Source organism: Microtus oregoni, unplaced genomic scaffold (assembly GCF_018167655.1).
Source record: "Microtus oregoni isolate MIOR12 unplaced genomic scaffold, Mior012 000016F_ref0000370, whole genome shotgun sequence".
In the NCBI taxonomy this organism is placed as follows: domain Eukaryota; kingdom Metazoa; phylum Chordata; class Mammalia; order Rodentia; family Cricetidae; genus Microtus; species Microtus oregoni.
Genome location: NW_024543075.1, coordinates 32,792,737 through 32,813,378, shown reverse-complemented (window position 1 = coordinate 32,813,378; position 20,642 = coordinate 32,792,737). Strand labels below are relative to the sequence as shown.

At 47.1% G+C, this 20,642-nt stretch overlaps 1 protein-coding gene across 3 annotated transcripts in view; it reads left to right on the top strand.

The window, feature by feature from the left end:
* LOC121457860 (MICAL C-terminal-like protein) overlaps positions 1–20,642 on the top strand; it is a 51,341-nt gene that overhangs the window by 8,979 nt on the left and 21,720 nt on the right. For all 3 annotated transcript variants that reach the window (XM_041666909.1, XM_041666908.1, XM_041666910.1), the window contains exons 3-6: positions 2,614–2,688; positions 6,698–6,843; positions 7,888–9,181; positions 18,108–18,208. In XM_041666909.1, the coding sequence (XP_041522843.1) occupies positions 6,709–6,843; positions 7,888–9,181; positions 18,108–18,208 (1,530 nt within the window). In that variant the 5' untranslated portion in view covers positions 2,614–2,688; positions 6,698–6,708. The remainder of the gene's footprint in view (positions 1–2,613; positions 2,689–6,697; positions 6,844–7,887; positions 9,182–18,107; positions 18,209–20,642) is intronic.

Below are 20,642 nucleotides of genomic sequence, written 5' to 3'. Positions count from 1 at the left end.
GTCAACTGAGGAATGCGGAGAGTGGGAGGGACAGCCTCCCCCAGGAAAGGACATATGGACTGGTTGTCCAGTACCAAACGGTCAGCCCTGAAAGCACACATATGAGTAACATTACACAGAGCAGGTTATATTTAGGAATATATATATATATATATATATATATATATATATATATATATATCTACATACATGCATGTAACAGCAACTAATGAAAAAAAAGGTCATGAATTAGAATGAGAAAGGAGAGGTATATGGGAGGGTCTGGAGGGAGAGGTCAAAAAGATGTGATTATAATCTCAAAATTAAAAGGAAAAGATGTTATGCCTCACTTGGGCCCAAGGGTTAATACAGAGCAAGGTAAGCATCTGGCTTTTCTATTTGAGTTTACATCTGTCTTTGTACAAACTTTGGTCAGAACACTGCATGTTAATCACGCCAGGAGCATCTGTGTCAAACCACGTGACACTTGCCCTATCTCATTCCCCCCGACACACACACACGCACACATGGCTTCATGAAGGCACACAGATAATACTGGTGTGGTGGTTTTACTTTTAGTCTTTATAATGTCCTGTTCTAGACCCCAAAAGTTTTCAATCGTCCTAAACCTAGAGTCACCTCTGAGATTCCAGACCAGCAGAACCCGGCAAGCAGGTCACCCCCAGATGAGATTGCACACAGCCCACCCCCACTCCCAGCCGCAATCATCCAAAGGACTTGACTTGTCCCCTCAAGCCCTAAGGACTGCTTCTCACCACTGTGCAGAGCCAGAACGGAGCACTGATTAACCAGACCACACCTCCACTTTGACCTCTTGCCTCTGGCCCTGTTCCATACCTGCTAAACCCAGAGCACACGTCAGTGCTTTGAAGACAGACTCAAATGCTTGCTTTTTGCCCTCTTAATAATGATGTTTTAAAAAAAAAAAAAACCCTTTCCTGCATTCTCACCATGATTTCTGCTCATTTACTATGGGGCAAGCTTGACGTGTGGGAACCTGTCTGGGGCAAGACACCGTGGCCAGAGCAATGTAGAAGAGGAAGGGTTTATTTGGGCTTATGGTTCTATAGGGATGAGAGTCAAGCATGACAGGTAGGCATGGCGGCAGGAGGCAGGCGGCAGGAACAGCGGCCAGAGCAAGAAGCTGAGCGCTCGCGTCTTCAATGGCAAACACAAAGCAAGAAGTACACTGAAGTGGAGTGAGGCTACCCGTCCTCAAAGCTTACCCCCTCAATGGCACCCCTCCTCCAGTGTCACTAACCCAGGAGCAAGTGTTCAAACACCTGAGCCTATGAGGACATTTCTCAACCAAACCGTCACAGAACCTGAGGAGTCAGGCCTCTGACCCAGGACTCGGGTTATATTATGACCTCACTATTGCCCCTGCCATGGCAAAACTACACCTGGGTGCCCTGTTGGCACCAGTGGTGCATCTACGCCATCATGTCCACCATCCCACAGAGTTTAAAGCAGAAAGCCAAGGAGCTGCAGGATTTTGTCCTGAGGAAGGAAAGCCCAGGCAGCGGCTGCCACGGCTGTGCTGAAGGTCAACTCCTAAGGGCGGGCTGGGGTGTCTGGTCGGGTGCTGCATTCAGAGAGCTCTGTGTTCAAACCTCTGCCCACTCTCCCATTCCCAGACCCCTCCCATGGGTGGCTCTTCCCCCATACCTCTGAGTTCCTTCTCCTGCCCCTCAGACAGGCACACATGCCCCTTTTTTGTCTATGAAGGAGACACACGAGCCTGTGCATCAGAATCCAGCATGGGAGCCGGAAGCATTTGGATCCCACGCCTGTTCAGGTTCAGAACGGCCAGTGCCGGTTCTCAAGGCCCAGCCAGGCAGAGGGGATGCACACGGGGCCCTGCAAACGTGCTTCCACTGGGAGCCCGACTTTGAGGAGTCATTTCTCCCCTCTGCTCTTCTGAGGCAGGCTTTCTCCTATTGCTTCCGTACATATACCACAGACTAGCTGGGCTGCGAGCATTTCGCTGAGTAGCCTGTCTACCAGAGTGCTGCGGTTATAGATGCATGCCTCTACAGACACATTTTTTTTTTTGAGATTGTAATTTAATTCCACTTCTCCCTTCCCTTTCCTCCCTCGAAAGCCTTGTAAGACACCCCTCCCCACTCCCCTTCAAATTCATGGCCTTTTTTTCCCCCACTAATTGTTATAATATACATATACATATTTATCTATACATATATACCCCTAAATATAACCTGTTAAGTTTATGTGATGTCACTTGTATGTGTTTACGGGGCTGACCCTTTAGTACTGGACACCAACTGATGGGCTCTTCCCTGTAGAGCGCCATCTCTCCCGCTCCCAGTTTTTTATTTGTATTTCAGGAATCAAACTCAGGGTATCTGCTGAACCATCTCCCCAGCTTCCTGTATAAGTTTTGGATGAAGAGCAAGAGAGGGGGTGGACGAGCGAGAAGTGGGGCGGGGTCAGAGAAGTACACTGTGATAAGAGGCAGCATCTCCGTCCATCCTGGGTGTCTGCCTGCCGGCTTTTGGTGAGAAAGCCATAGGAGACAAACTCTTCTCCTGCACAGCTAACAGACTCTTCCTCCCTCCCATCCTCCCTGCCCCCTTCTGGTTTCCACCACAGCACTGCAAAGGACCTACAGCCTCCAGTCTCCAACTCCAAGCAAATACCAGAGCTGGGGAAGAAAATTCCAGTCCTGTGAGTCATGAGCAGGGGGGAGGGATGGAGGTGGGGGCAGCCACTCTCATTCCTTACATGGTGTCTTCTCTGGCATAGCCTGGGATATGAGGGCAAGAAAAACCATTAGCTTGACTTGATTTCCACTGCTAACTAGCAGCATTTGTCAAGGGTATCTGGGACCTTCCCCATGCCGCTCCCTCTCCTCTGAAATCCCAGTGCCTTAAGATTTCTATAATCTCACCAGAACGGCTCCTTCTCAGTCATGAACTCGCTTGAAATGAGAGAGGAGAGAATGAGAGCCGGGCACGTGATTCTGCCCCAAGAACAGGACTAGATCCCCCTTTTGGCCCCATGTCTTTGTAGCCAAGGCACTAAAACATGAGTGTAAACACACACGAACGCACAGTTTGTTTCTTCTGAGCAGGTCTTGGCCCCTGAGTGAGTTCCAGGGCTCCCACAGAGGTATAATGACCATGCACATACAGTCATACAGCAAACAGAATTCCTCCAGGACCCTTGAGCGAGAAGCAGGGGCTCCATTCTGCTCCGAGCCCGTCACCCTCTCCTGCTTCCCTTTGTATCCATGTTCCCTCTCCCCAAGGCAGACCCAGGAAGGCCTTGGGCAGAAGTCATAACTCTCCCTCCTTCTGAGTCAGCCTGATTCCTGGCCAGTGAGTCATTTCCCACCAACCCCTAGACTCACCACCTCTCCTAGTATCTACCTAGGACCAGGGCCACCTCTGTAGCGCGACCAGACCTGCATACCTAGGGATAAGTTAAGAGATAGCTGAGTCACCTGAGCCCCCCCCCCCAGGTGGCCACTGTGAGATCTCAGCGGGAAAAAATGTTTCCAGGGGTCTTCTCCCTCTGTGCCTGGCGCTTCAGAAGCTCTAGGGTCCTGCTCTCAGGCCCGTCCTCCTGGGTTTTGAGGCTATCCCAGCGTTTCTGAGTATCACCAGTGTCAGGGGGCTCCGTCTTTCCTCGCCAAGCCCCCAGAATGGGGTGAGATAGGAGCCTGGCAAACAGCAGGGACGGGGATTCTAGAACACAAGCAGGATTCTGCTACTCAGACAGAGTATAGGGTGTGGGCCTTAAGCACACCGTGATGCTGGGGTGTGGACAGTACTTGAGCCTGTCGTTTCTATGGCCTAGCAAGATCCAGTCCAAAAGAGTGCTTGTTTATGAGAGGGAGAGAGACAGGAAGGAAGGGAGCTGGGAAGTTGGTTGGGTTAGGCTTGATGAAACTGCATATGGGTTCAGACTTGCAAGCTGCTGCCCCTAGAGGGCGCTCCAAGACTTTGCGAAAACTGAGTCCTTCGTAGCCTCCAAATTCTAGGAAGCAATGGCACCTAGAAACCCAGTCCTCATGACTATCCCGAAAGTCAAGAACCTCTATGCCCAGAAGAAGGCCTGTCAGTCAGTAGAAGATAGAACATAGGCATCTTTTCCAATAGCATGCTTACAGTGACCTCCACCATCAGGGGACAGGTCACTACTGACAGCCAAGTCAGGAGGAGGTAGCACAAGGAATTGCCCCAGGGGGCACAGAGGCTGTAACCCTGGTCCAGGCCTGCTTATCAAACCCTTTGACACAAAAGAACCTGAGAGCCAGCAGCACTCAAATCCTGTGCCCTACAGAGGACAACGTAGCCTGGCTCCTGGGCAAGCACTGGAGAGAAGATCGAAGCAGATGAAGAATGCGTTCCTAGACCAAGAGTTAGAGAAACCCTGGCAGGACTGTGTCTCACTCCCTCTGAAGCAGAGGGTCTCAAGGTGTCTTTGATAGATGGTTTGTGTGCAAGAAGGGAGTCTGGGTGTGATTTGTACTAGGCTACTAGCATCTAACTGCATGGTTGTGTGTACGTTTTGGATGAGGACACTGGGCATAAGCAATTTGTCAGTTGTCAATGTGAACAAACTGGGGTCCTGGGGTCCCCTTTATCATCTTTTAAAGGAGCTTGACGATGTCATCAGTAATAGGGAAGATTTCCCATCTCTCAGCCGCTCGCTGGCCTTTCTTTCCCCTCCTGGAGTCGTGCCTGGCTCTTGGGCAATGACTTGGCCTGAGGATAAAAACAAAGGAAAGAGACTGGGTTTCTCAAGCCCGCTACAAGTTCTGTCTTTAAGACAATGCCTAAGGACCTTGTGGCCATAGAAGCCACCACAAGGCATCAGAGGAAGATGAAAGAAGCAATGTCTGGGTCACAACCTTATGGATCCCAAGACTTCTCTGTCTAGCTTGTGTCCCAAGGTATCCCTGGTCCTGTGTGGCAAGGTCCCCTGTGACTCCTCAGAGGAACAAAGGGACAGTCTGTGTGGCTGAGGGAACTTCTGAGACTACTTAAGGAGCCTGATTCAGGATGGCAGGGAGAGGAGAGCGAGGGGGCGAAAAAGAGGGGGAGAAGGAATTTGGCAGGAATTTAGCAACTGGGGGCAGGAAGCAAGGCAGCAACTGACTCACAAGTTTTGCCTTTTTAGGCTCGAGCCATCGTGTTGTGGGCTGCAATGGGGTGCGGGTGGTGGATGGAGGCCAGCGCTCCCTTGCGTCAGCTCCTGGCAGCTTTCAGAATTTCCTCCTTGCCCACCTTCATAGCAGCTGTGTTCCCCGAGTTACCTTCTCCCTCAGAAGCATCCTGGGGCAGGGGTGGAGTACCCTATGGGAGCTCACAGACCACAGACGCATCTTTTCAAAGCCTGTGTCTGGTATGTACAGCCGACATCTTTGCCTGGGTGTGAGGAGAGCAAGAGGCATCCTAAAAGCCCACCAATGTCTCCCTGAAGGAGTAGAGGAAACTGAGGCATGGCTTTTTTTCGGACTTATGTCCCCAGAGATCCCTGACTCTGTGTCATTAAGTTCCTTGAATTTACTCAGGGTAACAAAAGCAGAGTTTGGGTGCCTGTGCAGGTGCCTATCACCTAGAACTTTGGGGAAACTGAGGCCTGAGAATTGTGTTGAACTAAGAAATGTGGACATGTAGAACCTGTAGATTGGACACAGCACAGGAGAGTCTGCGCCCCGCCCCCCCCCCCCCCCCCGAGCTGCAGGAAACAGGGAGTTGAGGTACTGGGTTGGAGAATAAGCTAGTGAGATACACAGTCCGGGATGTACCTAGGGAGCCCTGCTATGGGCCACAGTGGTTTGTGGGGCCTGAGGATGAAGCTTATGTATTCCCGTGAAAGGCTGCATGTTGTTTTTTCAAATTACCTCAGTACAAGTTATCTGAGATGCTCCCGTCTGGAGAGAAAATACTTGGCATTGCAGATTTCAGGTCACTAAGTTGAAGGGGAAGAGGGATACGTGTCAGGACAGGAAGGATTAGCATGTGCGGGCTTGAGTGATGTCCCAGGCTGTACTGTCACGGGACCAGATGATTTCAGCTGCCCACAGTTCAGAACTGGGCTCCTCCCCAGGGGCCAGCCTTGCTCCTTTCTCGTGCATCTCCAAGCAAATGCGCGGCTTCCTGCCTGCTCCCTGAGCCACAGAAGTTTGGCCTGCTCCCACTAATTCTGTGTGATTCAAACCACTGATATGGGTGTAACCTCCCTCCTTTGGTTTCCCTAAGATCTCAAGATAACCACCTTGTCTGAAAGCCCCTGGGCGGCACACACAGGAGAGGGAGAACCCATTTCATTAGGACTAAGCATCTATCCTGTTCGTGCCCACAACTAATGCTCTGCCATCTTGTGGAAAGAAACCTCAAATGGTGTATCAACAGAGAGATTTAGGGTAGTCCCAGCTCCTGACCACCATGACTTCAGGGAAACACAGGCAGTAATTGTCCATCTCCCAAAAGCATTCTGTGGGCTGGGCTCGCATCTCCCAGGAACAGTCCTACAGAAGTCGGGAACACTGACTCGTGGAACTTCTTCTTCAGGGCTCTGCTGCCAAGTCCCAAGCTATGGGCACTAGGGACCTTTCTCTGACTCCATCCCCAGAACCCTCCTTCCTAAGCCTGAGGATCCCCCACAGTCTTCTCTCTTTATGCTAAAAGCAAGGCAATGATGGAGCATGTTCTTCCCTTGATAGATTCAACACCCATGACCAGAAGAGCATCACTGCCTCCCAAGGAGTCTCCTCCTCCTTCATCTTTATCTTCTTCATCTTCCCTGCCATCTTCCTTTTCTTCAATTAGTGTACCTGAGCGCACTTCAGATAATTCCTCCTCTCCTCAGGTAAGTGTTCTCGGGGGCCCTGCCCAAGAGATGGGCAAGCCAACCCTCTTCACTACTGCTACACTTAATTCTGGATTCTATGTGCTCACAGGTCCCTCCCAAGTGCAAAGCCAGGACACTCTACATGTGTCTTTCATAAAAACCCATTATGCCCCTCTTGGGCCACCCTCATGAGCACAGCCACCCCCGTCAGCATGTGAGGGAGATGGACATAGTACATACACTCCCGAGGAAGTTCACACAGGGAAGACAGCCGAAAGGTGATGGGCGCAGAAATAAGGGTGCTCTCAGTAGCATCCAAGGACCCTGAGAGCAATATCTGTCTAGACCAGAAAGCATCACCACTGAAATGGATGGCTGGACTTTCTTTCCGGGTCCAATATGTAGTCTCTGTAACCCACTAGGATTATGCTATACTCGGGAGAGCCCTCAAGACAGAAAAAGCATGCACCCTTTTGAAGCCCTCAGGCACCAGGACTCTTGACAGGGCATAGCTACTCTCTGAAGAGTCCACTTATGTTCTTCCAAGTGCCCATGTGTTAGAAACTTTGATTTTACAATGGTGCAAGGTGTGACATTTAGGAGGGTCCTCAGAAAGTCCCAAAGGCCATCCTTCACTACCAACGCTTTGGCTCAGAAGGATAACTCTCGCTTTTTACCTTGAGAGCCTGTGATCCATGGTTTGAGAAACTGACTTCTTGGATGTCAGCAAAGCATAGCTATAGGAAGAAGGTCCCCTTGTAAAGGCAATGTCTTCTTGTCGAGAGCAGCAGCCATGCTGGGCCTTTCTATTCTGGCTTTTTCTCCACGTGTTCTAGAGCCTTTATTGGTCCTTGATTAGAGCATAGAGACTTCAGGTAGATGTCATCAAGTTCCTAATAGTCACTTGGGACAAAGACCAACCTCTCTGAAACCTCCTTCCTACCTTGGGCATCTGGGTGTGAGAGAAAGAAAGGAAGTGACATATGTATCGACATTCACCTTCCCCAGGAAAATAAGCACTAGGAACTGTAAATAACGGGTATTTATGCCCTTCCCCTGTAGGTGCCAGCTTATGACCTCCACCCCCTGCCTGTCTCCAGAGGTGATTTTAGCCCCACTCCACTCTACCTGAGACGCGCCAGGGCTCAAGGGATCTCGAAGGAAATTCCTCTCTATCTACCTCATAGCCCCGTGCTGGAGAGCATAGGCCTGGTGAGCCCTGGTGGAGAAGATCTCAGCAGCCCTGGCAAGACGGCTTCAGAGGACTGCCAGAAAACCTGGGCTCCTCCCAGGAGCACCAAAAGCATGAACCCCATAGCAGGGAAAGATCAGTGTTTGTCCAATCAAAACCTAACTCTTGGGACCGCAAGGAACCCCAGAGAAGTGAGTGAGGGACCCAGGAGGGAACAGACAGGTGGCCCAGGGCTGTCTGCAGAAAAGAAGCTGGGTTTGAAGAAAATAACCCTCACACAGGAGCAGAAGAACAAGTTACTAGACTGGAATGACCCCACCCCTGAGCATAGGGCTGGGGAGCGACTCTCCCAAGAAAGAGCTGAAAATGGAAGAGGTCATGCCCCGAAGCCATTCTGCTCCTCTACCCTCCCTCAGACAGTGAAAGAGAAGCTGCTATCCCAGACAGGGGCCCAGGAGGAAATATGCACCCCAGCTGGCAAGTCGCCTCGGGAGCGGGAGCGAGAACAGCCTCCACCCAAGTCTCCCCTGAAGTACATAGCAAATGCCATCCGAAAGTCTCTGCACCTCAGTTCTGAAGGTGGAAAAAAGACCTGCCCTAAGCCAGAGTCAAATACCTTGCCTCGGGGCCAACCACATGGCTTCACTCGCTCCTTTAGTTTTCGGAAACCCAGCTCCAATAAAGATAAAGACCAGCAGTCTCCAGTGAGACACATGGCCAAGAGGGCTTCAGCCTTCTTCTCTCTGGCTTCTCCAACTTCTAAGGCTACCCCGGCCTCAGACCTTAGCCTTCCTGACCCTATCCTCCGCTCCCGGAGTTTGCCCACTCGTTCATCCAAGACGTTCTCTGCAACCATATCCCCACCACCCCACGGCAAGATTGAGGATGTCCCCACCCTCCTAGAGAAAGTGAGTTTGCAGGATGCCACCCACGTTCCAAAGAAACGAGCCTCGCGGATTTCCTCCCTTGGCCTCAAAGATAAATCCTTTGAGAGTTTTCTCCAGGAATGCAAGCAAAGAAAAGACGTTGGGGATTTCTTTAGCAGCCCCAAGGAGAAGGGGCCACCCGGGAACAGAGTCCCATCCTTGGAGAAGCTGGTAGAGCCTTTTGGCAGCACCTCGCTGAGGCAGGTGGCGCATCTTCCTTCTACAGGGCAGGATGCACGTAAGTGGCTTTCTTAGTAGTCCCGTTTAGAGTTCCGTGCTGGGCAGTTAGTGGTCTCCCCAGAGTCACAAACAGGCACTGTGCACTTTGATTTCCTTCTCCAGTTCATTCTGACGAAAGTGGGGAACGCGGGGACTGACGGGATGGCTCCAGGCTTTACAGGCTTTTGCTGTCAGGCTCAGGACCCACATGGTGGAAAGAGAGAACCAGTCTCCCAAATTGTCCTGTGGTCTCCACATGTGCACTTCCCTCCCTCAATGCACAAAGAAATGTATGTACTACCTGAAAAAGAAATTTAAGGAAACTTGAAAGTTTTGTAAGAAAAACCCTAAAAAACTGAAATTATGTTATGGAAAGTTAAATTAACAATAATCCTACCACTTTCCTTTTTTCTGTAACTATATTAATATTTTTACTGAGATGTACATACAATTGTATATTTTTTAAAATCAACTTTATATTCTAGGTATTATATAAATAGCCACAGAACCTATATAAATGTGACTTAAAAGAATGTTCTATCTTGTAGCAATATTGTTATTTAATGAACCATTGTTTGATTGTTTAACTTATAAGTATATATGTAATATATATATATATGTTTACACACACATAATGTATGGATGGTGTTGGTGGGACATTTTTACACACATGTACCTTTTTGTTTCCCTTGAATTGCTAACTGCTTTTCTGTATGTTTGATTACCGATGAAAATAGAGACTTTTTATATTTAAACCTGGTTGTTGCAAATTATTTAATTAATATATCGAAGAGTCAGAGTAATCAAACAGTACGGAAATACCTAGCAAAAAACAGAACATGTTATTGTTTCTGCACCTCGCCAAACATTTAGTGTATTTCTTTAAGGATAGTGTAAATGCATACATGATATCTTTTTTTATTTGTGAATGTGTGGTATATCTGCATGTGTGTGGATGTGTGCATGCATGTGCACTCTAGGTGAGAGAGGGTTGCTGGGTGTTCTGATCAATTCTTCCTTGACTTTCTATTCCCTTTAAGACAGTGTCTCTTGCTGAACCTGGAATTATGCTGGTAGCATGAAAGCCCCCATGATCCTCCTGTCCATGCCCCTACAATGCTGGGATTGCAGAAGTGGTGCGGCCATGCACAGCTTTTTACATGGGATTTTAACTCAGGTCTCACACTGCACAGCCAGCAGCATCCCCATCCACCGAACTGTCTCCCCAGACAATTTCTTTTGTTGCTGAATGTTCACTTGACCACTTTAAATAAATTGTGATCCTGTTATTTCCAGTTTTCAGAAATTCTGATAATTTTACCTTTTAATTTTTTTAAAATTTTAAGGAATAATCAGCTTTCAAGGAATTATTTATCTTTGCACCCTAATCAAATATCTGTATAGATTAATAAGAGAACTTATTAGCAGCTAAGTTTGGAATGAGCATAGGTAAGTTGAGATATAAGTATTCTTTTAAAATCACACACCATGGAATTTCATTTGTTATATGTGTGTGTATGTTTTTAGATTTATTCACTTTTTATTTTATGTATATGCATATTTGCGTACGTGCATATCTGTATACCATGTGCATGCTTGGTGCCAATAGAAGCCAGAAGACTGTATTTGGTTTCGTGGGACTGGAATTACAGATGGTTGTGAGCCATTGTATGGGTGCTTGAATCAAAGCTGGATCCTCTGCAAGAGCAACAGATGTTCCTAACTGGGCCTTCTCTCCAGCCCCATGTAATAGATGCATAATAGATAGTACATTTGTCTACTTTAAAACTAAAAGACGTATGGTTGGGTGTGGCAGTGCATGCCTGTAATCTTAATACTCATAAGTCTAGAGCAAAAAGAATGTGAGTTTGAGGCCAGCCTGGGCTACATAGTGAGACTTGATGTAAACATAAAATCAACAAAGAAAAAAATAGCTGCAAACTCGATCCATTTGCATAAATATGATTGTATCCATCTGATTAGAAAGCATAGCAAAAAGCCCTGTTAACAGGTTGAAAAGGCATTTCAAAGAACTAGGGGAAATCTTCGCCAACTATTCATCTGATTATTCATATGCACTCTTTAAGGCCTCAAAAAATTAAACACCCAAATGTTGTAAAAAGGCCACTTGTTTGTTCCCGGCTGCTCAGTCCCGAAATAATCACACAGAAATCGTATTATTTGTAATACTGTTTGGCCAATAGCTTAAGTGTATTTCTGGATAACCTCATAACTTAAATTAACCCATTTCCATTAATCTGTGTATCACCATGAGCCTGTGGCTTACCGGTTAAAGTTCTGGCGTCTGTCTCCAATGGGGCTACATGGCTTCTCCCTGACTCTGCCTTCTTTTTCACAGCATTCAGTTTAGTTTTCCCTGTCTATCTCTGTTCTGCCCTGCTATAGATCCAAATCAGCTTCTTTATTTACCAGTGGTATTCACAATGTACAGAGGGGAATTCCACATCACCTAAACAACAAATAATCTAACCAATAAATGGGCAAATAAACTGGATAGTAGAGGGATAAATGTCCAATAAATGCGTAAAATATTCAATATATTTAGCCATCAGGGAACCACAAATCAAAACTTCCCCGAGATTCCATCTCACCCTAGTCAGAAGGGCAGTCATCAAGACCACCAATGAAACAACAAATACTGACCAATGAGGATGGGGATGGGACAAAGGTGAGAGACCCTGCTGGACTATTAACAGGAGTATACATTAGTTCACCTACTGTGTAAAACTTGGTGTGAAGGTCCCTTAAACACTGGAACTGGAGCTGCCATAGACCCAGGCGTGCCACACTTACACACCTAAAAAAAAAAAAATCAAGGTCAGCACACAGTATCCTGACACACCCATGTACAAACACATACTTTTCAGAACAGCCAAGTTATAGACTCAGCCTAAGTGTCCATCGTAGACGGAGATCCCAGTGTGGTGGCATATGTCTGCAGTCTTTGCACTTCGGCTGGAGAACTGAGAGGCTGAGGCAAACTTGGGCTACACTGAGACCCTGTCTCAAAACCAAAGCAATGGGGGAAAAATACACACACACACACACACACACACACACACACACCCCAAAACAACAAAAACAAACAGATGAATAAATACAGACAACATAGTCTTTATACACCATGGAGAGGGAGATTGTTTTTGTTCTACTGAATTTTGTTGGAAAGGGTCCATAATGCAAAGTGTGTTGCAGTTATTCAATGATGCTCATAGTAAGAACTCCTACATTTGTTTGTGTTATGATTGTTGTCTCTTTAAGAGACAAGCCACACCCACTCCCTCCCCCATCTGCTGAGGCAGGCTGATCTTCAACTTCCGGCCTGAGCTTGCTCTCTTTTCTGTCTTCCTCTTGGAGAGGCAGCTTCGCTTCTGCCTCTCTCCCCACTTCTTCACTCCCTCTCTTCTCTCTCTCTCTCTGTCCTCTTCTCCTTCTCCCCCCTCCTCTAAGTAATAAATATCCAATTCTATTCTGTCCATGTGCCTTCTACCCACCGCCTGCTCATACCCCCGGGCTCGCTGGGACCAGCCCACCCGCCGTGTGTCTCCCTGCCTGGGACCAGCCACCACTCAGGGGCCAGCAGCAATCTCTGCCTGGGACTGGCTGCTCCCAGGGCCCACTGCCTGCCGCCACATGGCCCACTACCACCATTTGGGGACCTACAGCATTTCTGCTGCCTACTGCCACTGGGGATCTTGCAACATTTTTGAAAAATCATAACAGTTTCGTTATTTTATCAACTACTAATAGAGGAGAGTGAACACCACCAACTATAGTTTTTTCAATTGTTTTTATATTGTTTCAGTTCTACAACATTTTGGGTCTTCTGGGTCATATATATACATACATATGTATATACACACACATATGAAAATATATATTTCTTTACTTTTTAATATATTCATCTCTGTGTATGTGTGTATGTGCACACACGTGTGTGATATGTATGAGTATGTCTGTGAATATGGGCCTGTGAGTGTCATGGCACACAAGTGGAACAACTTTGGGGGTGGGTCCTCACCTTCTACCTTATTTAAGACAGGGTCACTGTTTTGAGATTTTAATTTTATTTGATAGGTGTGAGTGTTTTGGTTGCATTATGTCTGTGGACCAACTCCACACAGTGCCCAAAGAGGGTGTAAGATCCTCTGGAACTGGAGTTTTAGACAGTTGTGAGCTGCTATGTGGGTGTTGGGAATTGAACCCAGGTCCTTTGCAAGAGAAGCTTGTGCTCTTAACTGCTGAGTCATCCTCCAGCCCCAGGATTGCTGAGTCATCCCTCCAGCCCCAGGATTGCTGAGTCATCCCTCCAGCCCCAGGATTGCTGAGTTATTCCTCCAGCCCCAGGATTGCTGAGTCATCATCTCTCTAGCTCCAGGATTGCTGAGTCATCATCTCTCCAGCCCCAGGATTGCTGAATCATCCCTCTTGCCCCAGGATTTCTGCCTACTCCAGACTAGCTGGCCTTCAAGCTTCCCAGGATTCTCTTGCTTCTGCTGCCATCTTGCAGTGGGACACTGAGATTGCAGATTTATATCTGACTTTATGTGAGTTCTGGGGATACGAACTCCAGCCCCCATGCTTGCTTTACTCACTGAGCTGTCTCGTAGCAGGGAACACATGGGTGGTGAGAGCTAGAGGCTGATGTTTTTGTCATATCAACAGTCAAGAAGCAGAGAAACTGAGCCAGAAACAGTGCACAGTAGCATTCAAAGCCCGTCCCGCAGTGACCTTCTTCATCCAGGTAGGCTCCACCTCCTAGAGGCTCCGAAGGACCTTCAAATCAACTGTTCAAACACATGGGCCTCTGGCAGACATTTTATATTCTAGTGCTAACAGTCTCCATGCTATAGGATAGGTCTCTCAATCTTGATCCTATTGAACTGAAATTTCATATCCTGTGAACATCTCTCCAGTCCCTACCTTCACCTGCTAGTTCTAGTGACCAGCATTTTATTAGCCGCTGCACGTCTGTGAGTTTCTGTGATTTCCTTTTATAAAGTTGCATGTAAGTAGATAGACATGCTACTGCCTGGAGCTTTCGGGTATGGCTTTGCCATAGAATTCAAATTTAGCCTGTACAATTCTCTGGGTTTGATTCTCAGCCCCAAGCCAAACGGGAGGGAGGGAGAAGAAGAGGGAAGGAGGGAAGAAGGTGAAGTAAAGAAGGAAGAAGAAGGGGGAGGGAAAGGAAAAAGAGGAAGGGGGAAGGAGCTAACCAACCATGGTAATGTTAATTTTACAGACTACTACTTTATTAAATTTATTAGTTCTCAAAGTTGTTTTAGTAGCTTACTTTTAGCTTCTTGACCACATTTATGATATTTTAAAATACTTGCCTGTTAATTTCACTGTATCAGTCATTTCTGATTTTTGTTTTTATTGATGGATTTTTCTCTTGCTTATTTGACTAATCGTGTGTATATGTGTGTCAGTTTACCAACTAATAGAGTTTATGTAGAAAAATGGTTGAGTTTTATTTTTTATTGTTAAATGGGGGAATAAAGAATGTTTAATAGGCAGTAGAATAATGTTAAGGTCACTCTGTTCCTTCCATGACTTGTCTTCATGCTTGCTAGGTGTGTCTGTGATAAGCATTGCTCTAGCACTAATCTACCCCTGTTAATAAAGTAAAAGTTTCCTGTGACCGCTATAATGCCCCAGGTGTCTCTGACTAGGGACAATCTGAACATCTCCCACCCAAGTAAACATTAGAGGTTCTCAACCTGTGGGTTGTGACCCCTTTGGCAAACCTCTATCTCCAAAAATATTTACATTAATTTATAACAGTACAGAGATGAAGTAACAATGAAAATAATTTTATTGTTGGGGTCACCACATGAGGAGCTGTATTGAAGGGTCACAGCATCAGGAAGGCTAAGAACCACTGCAAAATCAGTAAAATGTTGAGCCTGCAACTTCTCTGCAGTTATGTGCCCAGCCAGGTAGCTTCGTTTTATACATATTTGGATTCCTGTTAAGCAGTAGATAGACATGAACTTCTATGCCAATTTCTAAATTTCTCTCTCTCTCTCTCTCTCTCTCTCTCTCTCTCTCTCTCTCTCTCTGTGTGTGTGTGTGTGTGTGTGTCTGTCTGTCTGTCTCTGTCTCTGTCTCTCTGTGTCTCTCTCTCTGTTTCTTTCTGTGTGTGTGTCTTTTGTGGCACTCCCTCCTCTCCAGAGCTCCATCCTACACATTACTGCTGCCATGCTTGGCCAAACTCTGAACTGCCTTTCAATTCAGTGAGTCTACTTTAACCTGTTAGGGTTTTTTCCTGCCTGCGCTGTGGTCAGCAAAGGACCTCAGGGCAGAAGCATCTGTGGCCGTAGGACTGTGTGGGTTTCTGCTCTTATCTCTTACATCTCTCTGTACTGCCTGTTGGCTACTATCTGGGAAAAGATGCTTTGTATATTGTGTCCTGAGTTCTACTGCATTCTGGTGAGAAGTCAGCTCCAAAATCAGGCACTCTGACATGGTGTGGGGAAGCAAAGTCCTTCAAGATTGCAAGAGACTAGTGACCTTCAGAATGGTTGGCATCCCTTGATGGGAGGAGAGGAAAGGCTGGTCTCCCCTTATGGGAGGAGAGGCTCAGCCTTCCTACTGCTTAGAAGCCGTTTCACTCCCATTTCCAAATGAAACTCTACAGAATTTTTTTTAATTAGAAAAAGTTTCAACCTTACATCTGTACTTCTATTGTACATAAAGGTCAATCAGGCAGTTCTAGAAGAAAGTGCTGTTGATTGAGTCAATGATAACAATGACGATGGTGAAGACAGTTGGGATGTGAATGTCAGTTGTCAAGTTGACTGGGCACAGAGCCACCGAGGAGACAGACACACCTTTGGGTCGTCTGCAAGGATGCTTTTAGAGAGGGTTAGCTGAGGAGTGAAGACCTATCAGACCCATCCTGAACGTGGGCAGCACCATCCCATGGGCTGATCCAGCAGACTGACTGAAAAGGGAATCGAGAGGAGTGTATGCAACATTCATCTCTCTTTGCTCCCCGGTACCCAGAGGGGAGCGAGCAGCCTTCCACCACCCCTTCCTTCCATGATGGACTGTATCCTCAAACCATGAGCCTTCTTACCTCAAATTGCCTCCTTTTTGAGACAGCTCTAGCTCAGGCTGGCTTCAAACTCTGTAGTAACCAAAGATGACCTTGAACTTCCTTTCCTCCTGCCTTCATCTCCTAAGAACAGGGCTGGGAATCTAACTCAGAGCCTCTGGCATGCTGAGCTACAACCCCAGTCCTGAAGTTGCTCCATATCAGATACTTGGTTACAGCAATGAGAAAAGTAGTAAATAAAACAAGTCTAAATAAACATTTCCAACAGCTACCCCCATGGACCAGATACCACCAAGGCCTTTGATTGGGTTTGCTCTTCCACAGTGATTCTGCGTGGAGGGATCATGACAGTAGAACTCAAAAGCATACAGTCGGCTCCTCTCGCTTCTAGACTCAGTGCTCAGTGGCTGGATCCCTCTGTGGCGATTTAGTGGCTGAAGCAGGATGCAATTTCTGCCCAAGGAGAACACAGCCTGCTCCTAGGACGATGCCACTCTCTGATTCTATCTTTACCTGAGCTTTCCCATCTGGCAAATTAAAGTGGAAAACAGCAAACTCTCTCCCCAGAGAGGCTGGGTAGTTATATGCATGTTTTGTATTATTTTGCTCTGAATAAGAGCGTATGTAAATGTGTTGCTGGAGGTTAAAATTACCCTTATTTTGTAACACTTGGCTGCTCCCACTGGGGTGAATAGTTGAAAATTATAGGGAGGCTGGAGAGGATGTTAGCTGACTTGGAATTACTTCTCTCCTTTCTCTCCACCCACTCCATCGTTCTGTGCAGACCCAAGCTGCCACTGTCAAGTCCATTTGCCGTCGCTAAGTTCTACTGGTCCTGTAGTGTAGTGACAAACATGGGTTAATCCTGGTATTGGCATCATAGACTCCATCAGGTGTGTGTGCAGGGGCAGATGTTCTTGCTGGAAAAGATGAAAGTCTCCTGGAGTACCTGGAAGCCCGATCATACCTGGTCCTCAGCCAGATCACAAAAAGGTGTTTGGTCAACATGGGCATTATTACCGTCCTCAGCCGTCCAGTTCATGTTTGGAGTTTGGCATGGCTCCTCAGCTTTCGCTCCCCCATGGGCCCTGCTTTGTTGGGCCATCCCTATCTTCAACTGCTTTTTTTTTTCCTGGCATTTGAATCATCCCTTCCATGATGTGATAATATCTGCAAGTTGGGAAAATAAAAGTGGCATTTGTTTAGCCATAATTAATGAAATATTTATGTTGCATGAGGCTATGTGATAAAATCCTTAGGCTTAGAGTCCTTTTGCTTCTGATTACATTTGGGATTTTTTTTCTATGACCAGACATTCTGACGCCAGCTCTTTTACACTGAGCAGATGTCGTGTAGTAAAAATGGGTGCCAGATGCTGCGAGCCGCAGAAGGGCGATTTGTTTAAGAGCTGGCTCTGACTTTTTTTTTTTTTTTTTTTTTGCATTCAATTACTCTGCAGAACGAACCTTACCCGCGCATTTAGGTAACTCAGCTAACTTCAGATATGCATTTTCATAATAGATTTTTTGATCCAAAAGCATTGTAAGCAAGGATCCTGCCCTGCGAAGGGTGTTTAAGGACTTCCTTGATTTCTGCATAATACCTTGTTTTGTTTTGTTTTGTTTTGAATGTGAGAGGCAAGCCACAGAGCTCTTGGCAGGGATCCAGAAATGTAATTAAGGTGGAGGGCCAACTTTTCAGGGGCCCTGAGGTACTGCTTTCCCAGGCTCCTGGCAGGTGCAGTGAGGGGTGGGCAGAAGGAAGCAAACAGGGTGAGGGAGGAGAGAGGTGGCAGCCGTGAGGCGCGAAGCAGGAAAAACAGCCGACAGTTTGGTGAGTTCTCCGGTTCTCGTTCCAGGCCTTGGAGCTCCAGTGACAGAGGCCACCTCTTCTCCCTCGTCTCCCACCTCCTCCTCTGCAGAGGAAGATGCTGGCTCCCAGTCTTCCTCACTGCTAAAGGTAACATCACGTGGAACACCCTACAATGCCTTGGCTGGCTAGGGCTCATTTCCCATCCAGGCTTCAGAGCCAATGTGGGCTCCAGCTGCAAGGATCCTCAGGAGGATAAAGCCACATTGCAGCTGATAATCACCCTTCTTTTTATCTGGAACACCCCAAGATTTGTCTTCTTTTGAAAAAAAAAAATAAAACACCAAACAAGAAAACCTCAGAGTCTCAAATGGGGGAAGGGAAAAAAGAAGACATACTGACTTGAAACCATTTGGCGAGTGCCGTGCTTAAAGTGGGTTTGATACGCGGTCCAATAATCAAACCCTTGAAAAACTTCAACAAGCAGATGTGTATGTCCCCAAGGGAAGCACAACTTCATTTAAGAAGCACTAGAGGCAGATTGCACAGAAAATGTTATGTTTATTCTAACCGGAGCTATGAAACGAACCATGCAGTTGCACAGAGACACGGATCCACCAAGGCACCTACTGTCGAAGGAGCCCACATGCCACTGGGAAGGCAACCATCCCCTTTCTTAGTGGATATTCATGTCTAGAGAGTACTTACTGAATCTCTCATGCCAATGCAGAGAAAACACAGTGTGGCATGTCTGTGGATGTGCCTATATGTCACATGTGCAGAGAGAGACGCTTGCCACCCACGCCCACTGCTGTTTTCTCAAAGTATGGGACTGAAGCTTGTCTCCTAGGACTCAGAGGGGTCCTCGCTTGCCTCTGGGGTAGGTGGAGGAGCTGGGCATTGCTTTGGCTCTGTTTATAGTTTTAGAGCAGAGAGGAGCTATGAAGGAAGAAGAGAACCAAATTTACTCACACTCGGCTTTCCCATATCTAGCAAGAGAGGCTTTGGCTTCAGTTCCAGTCACAAAGGGGGATTCCAACTCCCTAAGGCGCACACACAGTGGAGGAGGGGAGAGGAATCTTTCTGTTTTTAAATTGTGGGCTGTTTTAGTTACTTCAATCCTCACCAGAAATGAATTGTTATGTAAATTGTATTACGTTGATTTCTGGGGGCTCCTTATTGCCCCCCATCCTCTCAAATAACCCTAAGTTAATTCTCCACTCAAATGAGACAGATCCCAGGCTCCATCTTCTTAACCCTCATAGAGAAAGAATAGGTTAGCACGGGCGTGTGGAAGTAGCAAGACCATAATATCCCAAATAGACCTCACCACCAGCTCCTTGCTATCTTGCTGGCCTAGCACACAGCTAGTGGTTACTTGAGAGTACCAGGTGATGAAGCATACCTATGCTACCTCCTCCTAATGGGGCCCCACTCCTCCAGGAAGCCTTCAAGTGGGAAGGAAGGGCTTTGGCCTCGGGGTTCTCTGTTTCTTTGGGTGCATTCAGGTGTGTCCCACCCAAGGGTCACAACAGAGCCTGCTCAGATTAACCTCTGCACAGGAAGCTGGAGGCAGGATGCCTGAGGCAGGGGACTTGTGGCAGCTGAGCCTTGGTCCTTCCCTCCTCCTGCACTGGCTCTTCTCTTGGCCAGCCCTTAGCATCTCTCCTCCACTCTCTACAACAGCACCATTGCTGTGAACAGAATGAAGAGCCCATGTGTAGGGATTCCTGAGCTTTGCTAGAATATGGTTTAAATAGAAGATAACAAATTCCCTTTTATCCCCAACCTTGGGCTCTGTTCTACTGACTTGAAAGAAGAGAGAGAGAGAGTGTGTGCGTGTGTGTGTGTGTGTGTATGCGTGTGTGTGTGTGTGTGTGTGTGTGTGTGTGTGTGTGTGTGTGTGTGTATGCGCGTGTGTGTGCATTGAGGATCAAACCCAAGACCTCACACATGCTCCGCAAGCACTCTGCCACTGAGCTGCACTCTGAGCCCTGTGAGGAGAGCTATGCTTCGGGGAGATTGCGTGGCACTGTTGTCTACCGTTCTCCAGATGTCCTCATTTGCTTTCTATTGCTGTAGTGAACACCATGACCAAAAACAACTAGGGAAAGAAAGGGTCTATTTCATCATATAGCTTACAGTGCATCACGAAGGGAAGTCAGGACAAGGGCTAAAGGCAGCAACCTGGAGGTAGGAACTGATGCAGAGGCTGCAGAGGAATGCGGCTTACTGTCTTGCTCTCCGTGGCCTGATTAGCCTGGACCAACTACCCAGGAGTGGCACTACCCACTTCTAACCAGGCCCTATCCCATATCAATCATCAATCAAGAAGATGTCCTACAGACTTGCCTATAGGGCATTTCCTCAACTGAGGTCCCTTCTTTCCAGATGGCCCAGCTTGTGTCAAGCTGACAAAAAAAAAAAAAAGAAGAAAAAACTAACCAGAATACAGAATTTGTATTCAATAGTCTCCATTTAGAGGAAAACGACGCTCCTATAGGCCCTACCACAGAGCAGGGGTCCTTGACTGTCTATCACCTGGCAAAAGAAAAGGCCTGTGGGAAAATATGCATACTGAGGA